The sequence below is a fragment of the Lepidothrix coronata genome, unplaced genomic scaffold (assembly GCF_001604755.1).
Source record: "Lepidothrix coronata isolate B3197 unplaced genomic scaffold, Lepidothrix_coronata-1.0 Scaffold327, whole genome shotgun sequence".
NCBI lineage: Eukaryota > Metazoa > Chordata > Aves > Passeriformes > Pipridae > Lepidothrix > Lepidothrix coronata.
In genome coordinates this window covers 198,741-210,912 of record NW_016690507.1, presented here as the reverse complement: position 1 = coordinate 210,912, position 12,172 = coordinate 198,741, and the positions used below count along the sequence as shown (strand labels likewise).

Genomic DNA, 12,172 nt, shown 5'->3' with positions numbered 1-12,172 from the left:
ACAACTCCTTCTCTTCCCCTTCCCTGTGTTCCTGGGCACAGCTCCTGCTGTTCCCCTTCCCCATGTCCTGGGCACAACTCCTGCTCTTCCCTGTGTTCCTGGGCACAGCTCCTGCTGTTCCCCTTCCCCATGTCCCGGGCACAGCTCCTGCTGTTCCCCCTCCCTGTGTCCTGGGCACAACTCCTTCTCTTCCCCTTCCCTGTGTTCCTGGGCACAGCTCCTGCTGTTCCCCTTCCCCATGTCCTGGGCACAACTCCTGCTCTTCCCTGTGTTCCTGGGCACAGCTCCTGCTGTTCCCCTTCCCCATGTCCCGGGCACAGCTCCTGCTGTTCCCCCTCCCTGTGTCCTGGGCACAACTCCTTCTCTTCCCCCTCCCTGTGTTCCTGGGCACAGCTCCTGCTGTTCCCCTTCCCCGTGTCCCTGGGGTGCCAAGGACAGAGTGTCTCCCCCCCAGCCCACCCCTGCCCCTCTGGGAAGGGACCAGCAGCTCCCCACTGCCCACACTGGTGCCATCGAGTGACCCCTCTTACTCCAGCAGTCGTGACCCAAGCTCTGAGCTGTTTTCCCAAGACCTCTGGGTTTCTCTGTGCTCTCCACATCCCTGGCACTCCTCTGAAGCCCAGTTTTAGAAGCTGGGGGATGGTTCTGCACGGGAAGAGCCCGTGGCTGTCTCTGCCTCCTCCTCCTCCCCCCCATCCAGGCAGTGTGAGGACACACCACTGACCTTGGGCTGGGAAAACACCCTTGACACAGCAACAGAGCTACCCCAAATACAGATTTGTACCTTCCTCTGGAGCTTCTCCTGCCCTGCAGACCCGAGACCCTCCCAGAGGCCACAGCCTGGGTGTTCCAGCAATCCTCTGCCCTGGGGTCAGTGGGTTTTATATCCACCTTCACCCAGGGACAGGCACGGGAGAATTGGGAGTTAAAAGCACAAATAGCCCCCTCCTCAATCTCATATTTAGGGCACAGCTGGTGGCCCTTCCCAGCACAGCCCCTGGGGCAGGGTTGTGATTAGGGGTTGTAACATTTCCAGCCCTGACCTGAAGCTTTCTTTCACCACCACTCATCACCTCGGTGCTCCCCCAGGAACAGGATCTCTCTGGCTGCAGGATATCTCCAGGCTGGAGCTCCAGGGAATGGATGGGTGGGTGGATGGATGGGTGGATGGAGGATGTGTTTGGGACGTGAGCACAAAGAAAACCCTTCCCCTCAGCACAGCTCTTCCTCCCTTGACTCACGCTTGGGAAGCGCATCCTGCAGCCAGGGGTCACATCCCGGGATTAAAGCAAGTCCCTGCAGGAACCAAAGGAAACACTTCACCCTCCCCAGCGTGCAGCTGCTGCAGGGAAAGCCCTGAACCAAACTCTGAACCAAACCCTGGACCAAATCCTGAACCAAACCCTGAAACAAATCCTGAACCAAACCTGAATCAAACCCTGAACCAAAACCTGAACCAAATCCTGAACCAAACCTGAACCAAATCCTGAACCAAACCCTGAGCCAAACCTGAACCAAACCCTGAACCAAGCCCTGAACCAAACCCTGAACCAAACCCTGAGCCAAACCTGAACCAAAACCTGAACCAAAACCTGAACCAAACCTGAACCAAACCCTGAATCAAACCCTGAACCAAACCCTGCCTGGGTTGTGGAGCCACAAACCCCTGAGCAGAGCAAAGGAGCTCAACCTCATGAGGGCAAGAAGGTCTCACCCAGCCCCTTCTCCACGTCCTCCCTACTTGGTTTTACCCAGTCTGCTTTCAGAAGAAATTCAGATTTTCCGGGCTCCACTAAGAGATGCTAAATTTTCCTCATCCTTTCACACACACAGGACCCACAGAGCAGGGAAAAAACTAATGTTTGTGCACCTTAAATCCCAAATTCTGAGCTAGTGATGGAAAGAACAGAGGGAGGGAAGAACAACAGTTACCTAGTTGTTGACATTTGTTAGTAAGGGTAAGGGACTACAGGCCCGTGGAGTTAGTTTGTGTCTCTCCTCCAACAGCTCCTCCTCAGGTGTCTCCTAGAGGGTCTGAGGCTCCTTTTTGGTGTTGCCTCCACAGGGATTCATTTCCTAGCGAGGGAAAAGTTCAGCTGTTATTGATGTCCCGGCACAGACACGGAGTTCAACCTTCCAGGGGCTTTGTCCATCCCAGACTCACAGGGCTTGGGATCTGTGATGGTTCCTCAGCACTGAACAACTGGGGGTTTTATCCCTGTCATGGGAGATGGTCGGGTGAGCTGTGCCACTGGAGTAAATAAATCCCTTTGGCAGCAGGCTCCAGCCGTTGGGAGAAGGCCATGGAGGAGCCTGGAAGGCACACGTGGTGCTGCTGCAGGATGGAAACCCCCTCAGAGATCAGCCCTTGTGCAGGGCAGCTATTCCTGTGCTCAGTGTCCATCCAGAGGGGCTGTTCCTGGATCCCATTCCTGTGCTCCCTGCCCATCCATAGGGGCTGTTCCTGGATCCCATTCCTGTGCTCCCTGCCCATCCATAGGGGCTGTTCACAGATCCCATTCCTGTGCTCCCTGCCCATCCAGGAGGGCTGTTCACAGATCCCATTCCTGTGCTCACTCTCCATCCCCAAGGGTTGTACCTGGATCCCATTCCTGTTCTCCCTGCCCATCCACAGGGGCTGTACCTGGATCCCATTCCTGTGCTCCCTGCCCATCCAGGAGGGCTGTTCACAGATCCCATTCCTGTGCTCCCTGCCCATCCACAGGGGCTGTTCACAGATCCCATTCCTGTTCTCCCTGCCCATCCATAGGGGTTGTACCTGGATCCCATTCCTGTGCTCCCTGCCCATCCAGGAGGGCTGTTCACAGATCCCATTCCTGTGCTCCCTGCCCATCCATAGGGGCTGTTCCTGGATCCCATTCCTGTGCTCCCTGCCCATCTGGCTGCACCCAGAGCCACAGAATCCAGGAATCCCCTGGCAGGGGGTTGGAACGAGATGATTTTTAAGGCCCTCCCAACCCAAACCGTTCTGTGATTCTGTGAAAGTCTTTGGTTGGTTGGTTTGTTCTGTTGGTTTTTTGGGGGATTTTTTTTTTTTTTTAATCCATCAAAGGATACAAACTGTATCCAGCTCATACAAGAATTCCTTTGTGCGGGATCCTGTTCTGCAAACCTGCCCTTCAATCCTCGCCCGCCTGACGAGGTTGAGGAACAAAAGCTCCCTCAGAAGGGGAGTGGTGGAGCAGAGCAAACCCCGGGCAGGGAGAGCAGCAGCAAGGAAAAACCCGGAGAGAAGAAAAGCCAGGGAAGCTGAAAAACCCAGGAAAGCTGAAAAACCCAGGAAAGCTGAAAACCCCAGGAAAGCTGAAAACCCCAGGAAAGCTGAAAATCCCAGGAAAGCTGAAAACCCCAGGGCACAACTCAGAGAAGTCAGAGCTGGTTCAGGAAATGTGATGACTTTGGAATCCCGGAATGGTTTGGGTGGGAAGGGACCTTGAAGATCATGCCATGATCCCACGGGCAGGGACACCTCCCACTCTCCCAGGTTGCTCCAGCCTGGCCTGGGTCACTCCCAGGGCTGGGGCAGCCACAGCTTCTCTGGGAAATCCATCCCAGCCCCTCCCTACCCTCCCAGGTGGGAATTCCTTCCCAATATCCCATTTAACCCCCCTCTCAGTTCATCAGGGTTTGCCAGAGCCGAGAGGCTCGGGCAGGGAAGGACAGAGGGACAGAGGGACACGGAGGGATGCCCAGCACGGGGACACCACGGGAGGTGACAGCCAGACCTGTCAGCACGAGGAGCACCCACCTGCATCCTGCCCGCCCTCCAAACCGCTACAAAAGCGTTTAAAAATAGCCCTGGAAGTGCCCGGGATTGGAGCTGTCATGTTCCCTCTCCCGTTACAACCCTCTTCTCCCTCCCTCCCTTCTCCCCCCCCCGCGTTTTAAGAGCGGCGCTGGAATCTCCCGAAACGCTGACTCCTCTTTTCCTGCTCCCAGCTGGGAGTCCCCACCACAATACGGCCCCGGCGGCGAAGAAAAGGCCACGTGTAAATAAAACCACTCACATCCCCCCTCCAAGGGCTGTCCTTCGCAGATAATTAAGGAAAAAACCAAAAGCAAACGACTGGAAGGACAAAGATCTGGCCGAGGCACAGACAGCGCTCGGCAAGTGCCTGATGGCAACTGGAAGGGATCCAGGTCTCATCCCTGCCAGCACAGTGGGGGGGAGGGAAGGGCAAAATTCAGCATCCCACGGCCCCCCTGAGAGCTTAAAAATGACCGGGTGGATATCCCTTAACGCTCCAGCGGCAGCGAAGCCAAGCAGTTGAAAAGGAAAAGAGGGGATGATTTAACTAATTCCCCCATTCCCACGCGCCGGCAAAGCACCTGGCTCCGGGATGCTGCCTGAGCAAAAACCCTCCTCTTGTGGCCTCTCCTCGCAGGGAAGCTGGAGGAAGGTCCCGGAGGGGTTTTGGGGAGGACACACAGACACAGGGTACGGATCAGTCGCTTCCCATTTGCTCCCGGTGTCTGACTCAGTGGTCGTTTAGGAGAGGATGTAAAACTGCACACTGGTCTCATTTCCACCTCTATTCTTATATTATTTCCCCTCTCAGCAGCCTCCGAATTGATTTCTTCATGAATAGCTGCTTATTTCACCAGTGCCAGGAGAGCAAATCGTTATTTGTCCTCTTAATTTACGGTCTCAGCAGAGCAGAGATGGGCAGGGCAGAGGCACCGGGGCTGGGGGAGGGACCTGGCCAGGCTGGGACACGGCCAGGACCCCGGAGAAAGCCCCCCCTGTGCCAAGGAGGGACAGATGGCACCGATTCAGTCCCTGCACCGGCACCACGTTTTGCCCAGAGGGGAACAGGGGGCACGGGAGGTGCCAGAGCCTGGCGAGGACTGAGCCCAAGCACCACTGCAGTCTGAGCAGGGATGTCACTGGATGTCCCCGCTGTCCTTGGGTGCCCTCCTGCTCCCTGCACGGGCATCTTCCAGAATAACCTGGTGCCACTGCAGAGGCCGAGTCGTGGCAAGGGCTGGGCCACCTCCCTCCCAGGGGAAGGGGGACACTGCCCCTCTGCCCTGCTCGGGTGACACCCCACCTGGGTGACAGGTGACACCCCACCTGGGTGACTCCACCCAGCACAGCAGGGACGCGGAGCTGTTGGGAGGAGCCCAGAGGAGGCCCCGAGGTGATCAGAGGGACGGAGCAGCTCTCCCGTGGGGAAATCCGGGAGAATGGAATGCCTTTGCTCAACAGCTCCTGCTCCGGGTGTGGGGAGGGGTCTCCTCCTGACTGCACTTGGACTCGGGCTTTGTCCCTGTTCTCTGCTTTTCTGTGCAGTCTGGAGGGTTTTCCCCCCGGAGATCCACGTATTTATCTGTTTGTCCTCAGTAATTCTCTCCTCTGCCTGTGACCTGCCCACCGAGCTCACCGAATTACCCCACACATCCTGCTCACCTGCCCCCACCCTCTGCTGCAGGACCAGGGAGGAGAAACCTGGTGTTTTGCTGTGCAGGGGGAAGCTTTTAGAGCCATCACTCCCCGTGTTTGCTGTGCAGGGGGGGAAGCTTTTAGAGCCATCACTCCCTGAATTTATATCAAAATTTCTGCCCTATTTTCTGTTCCCGAGCGACGACGGAGCAGGGCTGAAACCCAGGCACGAGTTTTGAGGGAGATTGGGTAGGTGAGGCCGAGTTCAAAGCACTCCAAGTGGCACAAATAGCGAATAGAAATCGGGAGAAAAGTCTTTCACTACTCGAGGCAGCAGCTGGAACGTGCTGGGGAGGCTGAACTTGGTCCTCATTAACTGCGCCCGCCTTGGTGCTCCTGGATGGGGTTCAGTCAAGGGCACCTCTGGGAAGTCCACGTGCTGTTCCCCAGCCTGCACCTCCTCTCACTCTCTGCAGCTTCTCTTTGCAGGGACATTCATTTCCCTGTCAGGGGAAGGAGCCTCTCTGCTCTTGGACGCAGAGGAAAATCACCTCAAACCCTCTGGCAGCCTGCGGTGCCCCCCCCGTCTGAAAACCCCAAAAATGCCTTGCAGTCCATCCCAAAGAACCACAGGGGCAGAGCCCCTTGTTTTTGGGGGGATCAGAGCAGTTCTCAGCCCCGGGGACAGAGGAAGGGTTTGGGGGGGGGGGCAGAGTGCAGACACCTGGGAACCTTCTGTGCTGGGGCTGGGCTGAACCTGCAGCCAGGAGGAGCAAAACCCAAAAATGAGGTTGTCTTCTGATGAGCCCCATTTCCAGGTGTGGGAGGGGAGGGTCTTTCTTATCCCTGGTGCTCCCCACAACTCCCTGACAGGAGGGGGGAGCCAAGAGGGGTCGGGCTCTGCTCCCAGGGAACAACAGGACAAGGGGAAACGGCCTCAAGCTGTGCCAGGGGAGGGTCAGGCTGGACCCCAGGAGGAATTTCTCCATGGAAAGGGTGGTCAGGCATTGGAAGGGGCTGCCCAGGGAGGTTTGGAGTCCCCAGCCCTGGAGGTGTCCAAGGAAGGACTGGATGTGGCTCTGAGTGCTCTGGGTTGGGGGACAAGGTGGGGACGGGGTAGAGGGTGGACTCGATGATTTTGAAGGTCTTTTCCAAGCTCAGCAATCCTGGGATCCCCCAGCTGCTGTGGTGGGACCTTCACACCCCCCAGCACAACCTCCCCAAAGGTCCTGCTGTCCGGGGGGGGTGTTCCCGGGGCAGCTCCTGCAGGCACTGGGAGGGCTCTGGGAGGGCTCTGGGAGGGCTCTGGGAGGGCTCTGGGAGCACAGACGTGGCCCAGCCCTGGCAGCCGTCCCGGGGCCACGCTGAGTCAGCTGAGCTCGCCTGTCCCTGCGAGAAATCCGGCAATCCCTGGGAGAACCAACCCCCCCTGCACCGGCCAGGGCAGCCCGAGGGGGGGGTTGGCCGGGGTGGGTCGGGGGGGACACACGTGTTTGGGACAGACAGAGCTCCCAAAGGCAGAACTGGAGCACAGAGAGGGCCTGAGAACCCAACTCCTCCTCCTCCTCCTCCTCCTCCTCCTGCTCCAGGGCTGTCTGTCGTTGTTTCCTTTTATCTCCCCTCGGCAGCTTGAAGAGCTGCTGACTGTGTGTCAGGGCTGTTTGGGGAAGTGCGGGCTAACGAGAGCCAAACCTCAGCTCCTTCCCTCCGCCTTCCTCCCCAAATTCTACCCCTCTCTCCAGAGCCTGCAGACACGGGTGCAGAGTGTGCTTGGACAGTCCCCACCCCACTCCTGTGCAGGGACCAACACCTCGATTGATGATCCCTGTGGGTCCCTTCCAGCTCAGGATATTTGGGATTTGGACCTGGGCACACTCAAACTGCAAAACTGCCCCGGGAACAAAGTCTGGGAGGGCAGATTCCCAGCCCTTTTTTTTTTTTTTCCCTAAACACCAGGGAGGTTTTCGAGTCCCCTTTGGTGCAGCCCCGCTGTCATTGTCACCTCGGGGAAAAGGCAGGGATGGTTCAAAACCATCCCAGTGTCCAGACAGGACTGAGGGAGGCCAGCCCTGCACCCCAGAGCTGTGCAGGGGAGGTGCAGTGGTGCAGCTCCAGGAATAGGGGCTGCCCGGGGGCTGCTTTCCCTTCCTCCTCCCCCCAGTTCCCAGGAGATCACCCAGCAGGGCTTAGCACAGGAATGGAAAGCAGCTGCCTCCTGGCCCGGGTGCAGAGAAAGGGAACCCTGGCTGAGCCTGTTCCTGTTGGATCAGCTCAGGGAACAGCGACCAGCAAGGTCAGGCACACACACAGAGGGGATCAAGGTCGTTTAAAGACACAACAGAGCTGAGAGGGATTTCTTCTCCTTAGGAAACCAACCTATGGAGCATCTTGGCTGCTGGGTGTCCCCAGCACAACCTGGGCATCCACCTTTTCCTGGGACGACTGTTCCCTCGGCTACCAAGCTGCAGGAGCTCTTTATGAGACACACAGACCACTGCTGGAAGTCTGTGCAGCAATTAAAAGTTAAAAAAAAAAAACAAACCAACAAACCAGCAGAGCCAGACTGGAGCTCAGTAATTCTTTACACATCCCAGAAAACATGTCTTGGAGTAATTAGAACCAGAGATGTGGAGGCACAAGAACATTTCAGAATGCTCTGTGACTCCAACATGTTCTGTCTCTGCTCCAGGATCCACAGCACTTCCAGGCACAGATCACTGGGAGAAGTCCCCAAGATCTGCTGCTGTTTTCTCCCTGCCCTTGCCAGGGCTCCAGGAGCACAACCAGGGCTGCAGGAGCACAACCAGGGCTGCAGGAGCACAACCAGGGCTGCAGGAGCACAACCAGGGCTGCAGGAGCAGCCTCTGGGCCAAGGCCAGCTCGAGCTGCCTGTGTAGCAGAGCTCAGTGGAGGACAGTGCAGGTAAGAGGGGAGAATTAATGTGACAGGGGGGTAAATTAGAAGCCAGTAAGTTGCATCTCCCTGCATTTGTATTTTCCAGTCCTCTCAGCACTCCCTTGTATTTATAATTCACAATATAATTCACAAGAGGCTCAGAAATGCGAACGTGTGCCCACCGAAGGCTCAGTTGGGTGTCACTAAATTCACTTCCCTCAGGGTTGGGTGATATTCCCAACTGCCCCTTTCAGAGGGGAAGTGCCAGTGGGTGCAGATGAATCCATGGAGAACTCACCCAGAACAGAGTGTCACCAAGAAATCTCATATATGGAGGAAGGAAAGCAGAATCCCTGCTTTGAACCCGAGTTAACCGAGATCAGCTGCCTGGATGTGAGCTGAGGGGTGATGTGCTTCCAAACTCTGTAGTGTCCAGAGTTATGGAAATGCTGCTGGGAGCTGCTCAGCACCCCTGTGTGACCAACACAGGGGCAAAGCCACACTGTTACTCCCGGAGCCGAGTGGAATTTTGGATGGAAATGTCATCTCTGGCTTAACAGCAGTCCTGCTTCTCCACCACTATGATCACACAGCAGACCCAGATGGTGCATCCCATTTCCATGGGAGCTGGAAGCCCCCCAAAGAAATCCCTGTGCCTGCAGGAGATCCAAGGAGGATTCACCCACAAGCTCCAGTTTAAAGCTCAACCCTCCCTGGCAGTTCCAGAAGTTTTACAGCAACTTTGCAGAGATCACAGGAAAAGTGGCAGGGAAATAGGGACACTGTGATTTAACCTGGATCAGCACATGCTCTGCCAGCTTCAAAGGATTTCTGCCAGACTCACACGACTGCCGCTTTTGATTCCTCACTTCTGCCTCTCCTGCTCCTTAAATCAGCCTTTGGCTGTTCGATCGTTTCATCCGGGGGGGGGGATAAAATTCCAAGAGGAAAATCGACGAAAGGAAAACGAAGTCCCCAAGAGCGGATCTGTTTCCCTTGCGCTGCCAAACCCCCAAAAGGTTTGGAGGGAATCGTCGGGCAGGATTCCTCCACACCCGCCGGGCTTTCAAGCGGCCCCGGAGACTTTATTGCACAAGGAACTCACAACATGTCAGGTCCTAAAAGTTCCGCGGCCGAGACTCACCACTAGGACATAAATTAAATACCAGACTAAGCTCCTATTTCCATGCCAAAATCCGCTGCCACGTCCATCCATGCAGCATTATTTCACTCTTGGAAAATCTGAGGGGGAGGGAGGGGGATCGTAAACTGGATCACCGGGGATTTTCCAGCGGCTCTTTATCCGGCTGGAAATGCAAACAGGACCCGTGTCACCGAGTGCCAAAGTCACAACGGCCAAACAAAAATCCCTCCTTTTGAACTTCTGGGAAAGTTTGCGAACGCACGCCCCGGGCTCCAGCCCTCCCGGTCTGGATTCCACGCGCAGCGCAGGGATCAGCGGAGCCTCCCCTTCCACACGAGTTCATTTAAAAGAAGTTGCGGCGACTCGCGAACCGACCCCCCCCCCCCCTCCGCTTTTCTAACCCCTGAAATAAAAAGGGCTAAACTTTAAAAGCCCGCAGCGTGGGGGGGGGAGGGAAAAAAATATTTAAAAAAAAAAAAAAGCCATTTAAACCTCGGATTTCTCTCGTCGCTGCCTTAAAAAGCAGCTCAGCGGCCATGACCACCGAAAAAGCAGAGCCCAGACCGAGGAACGGCCGCTCTCACCCCATCCCTGGCGGGCGCCGCGTCTCTCCCGTCCTCCCTCCTGCGGGGTCTCTCCTCTCTCTCCGCGCTTGGATTTCTTTTCTCCCTTCCTCTTTCTTCTTTCTCTCTCTCTCTCTCTCTCTGTGTGTGTCTTTTCTCCGGATCCGGATGCTCTTTAAATTTCCTGCGGAATCTCAGCGGGCTCCGCCGCGGGCGGGGGGCCCGTGCGGGGCAGGGGCGGGCAGGGCCGGCGGGACCCCCGCGCACCCCGGCGCTGCCCCGGCGCTTCTCCCGCGATCCCCGCTCGCCTCCAGCATGGGAGGGAGGGAGGGAGGGAGCGGCGGGATGAGGTGGTGCCTCGCCGAGCCCTCGGCAGGCGAAGCGTCTCCCCGCGAGTCGCGCGTGTGGGCGCAGCCCCGGAGCTTTCTTTGTTCTCTCTCGCCGCTGCCGCCCCTACGCGCTCCCTCCCCGCGCCCGCCGCCCCATCCCGCTCGCGATTCCTTCGGCTCCTTCTCCCGACTTTATTCCCGGGGCCGGCTCGGCTGCACCACCTGCCGGGCACGGCGGGGCTCGGGGGGCTCCACTCCACCCACTGCCAGGGGGGTCGGACGGGAGATGGAGTGTTGGGAAGGGATTCCTCCCTGGCACGGGTTGCCCAGAGCAGCTGTGGCTGCCCCTGGATCCCTGGAAGCGTCCAAGGCCAGGTTGGAGCGAGCTGGGATACTGGAAGGTGTCCATGCCCGCGGCAGGGGGGGTGGGATGAGATGATCTTTAAGGTCTTTTCCAGCCCGAGCCATCCTGGGATTCTGGGATTCTACAAACCGTGTTCTTTAGTCAGTCCAGACTCTTCCTTCATGGATATCTCAGATATCAGGGATATCATAAATATCAGGGATATCACAGATTTCAGGGATATCACGGATTTCAGGGATATCACAGATATCAGGGCTCTTTGTTGTTCCATCCCTGATGAAGCCATTTGTACCAGAGGAAAATTGGTAGAAACCACGAACACTTTGTTAAGAAACGGGAAAATGCCTCGGGAAATGGGAGGCTGCAAGGGCTGGGAAGGGGAGGGGATCACTGGCCACTGGCCCTTGGCAGGGTGTCCCTGTGGCCAGAGGAGCTGATGCCACCCTTGGCTGCCCTCACTGGGCAGGAGTGAACCCTCTGCCCCCCTGGAACCCTCCAATCCCTGGAATCCTCTGTCCCCTCCAACCCTCTGCCCCTCAGAACCCTCTAAAGCCTGGAACCTTCCAACCCCTGGAATCCTCTGTCCCCTGGAACCCTCTTCCCTCCAAGCCCCTCTAACCTCTGGAACCCTCTAACCCCTGGAATCCTCTGTCTCTTGGGATCCTCTGTCCCCCAAAACCTCTGCCCCCTGGAATCCTCTGTCCCCTGGAATCCTCTGCCCCCTGGAATCCTCTGCCCCCCTGAAGTCTCTGCCCCTGGAACTCTCTAACCCCCGAAATCCTCTGCCCCCTGGGACACTCTGCCCCCCAGAATCCTTCCCTCAGGCCCTGTGCCCACGCCTCCAGGATGCCAAATCCCTGGATAGGGCTCAGAGAAGAGCCAGGAGGGAGAACAACACCCACTTTGCACTGAAGGAACAAAAGTGCTTCGTGTGTCCATCAAAGGACACGGCGGGACCGGATCATAACCAGAAAACCTTGGGGTGGAAAGGAATTGGATCCAAGATGCTCTTGGCTGAGCCAAGGGCTGGGAACAGAGGCTGAACAGGTCAGGCCAGGGATAAAGACACATTTTTGGTCAAGAGGTTGGAGCTGCACCCATGGCCCGACCTCTTGGGGACAACGGGCAGGCAGGCCAGGAATGGGTCTTGCCATTCCATAGGGATTTGTTTGCCCAGGGAGGTTTGGAGTCCCCATCCCTGGAGGTGTCTGAGGAAGGCCTGGCCGTGGCACTCAGTGCTCTGGGCTGGGGGACAGGGTGGGCATCGGGTACAGGGGGGAGCTTTTCCAACCTCAGCATTTCTGTGTCACTTTGAAGGGAAATCTTCCTGAGAGAGATTTTGTTAATCCCGGATAATTCCGCCCATTGATTTCTCTCTGGGTTCAGATCTTCAGAACTCGCAGCAAGATGGTAATTTCCCAACCCGTGGTGGGAGCAGCATTCCTAATCCAGCAGCATTCCTAATCCAGCAAC

At 57.0% G+C, this 12,172-nt stretch overlaps 1 protein-coding gene across 1 annotated transcript in view; it reads right to left on the bottom strand.

Moving 5' to 3' along the window:
• The window catches only part of HOMER3 (homer scaffolding protein 3), a 15,098-nt gene extending 12,926 nt beyond the window's left edge, over window positions 1–2,172 (bottom strand). Inside the window, exon 1 of the mRNA XM_017838179.1 lies at window positions 1,933–2,172. Coding sequence (XP_017693668.1) covers window positions 1,933–1,946 — 14 coding nt within the window. The 5' untranslated portion in view covers window positions 1,947–2,172. The remainder of the gene's footprint in view (window positions 1–1,932) is intronic.
• Window positions 2,173–12,172: the final 10,000 nt, after the last annotated feature.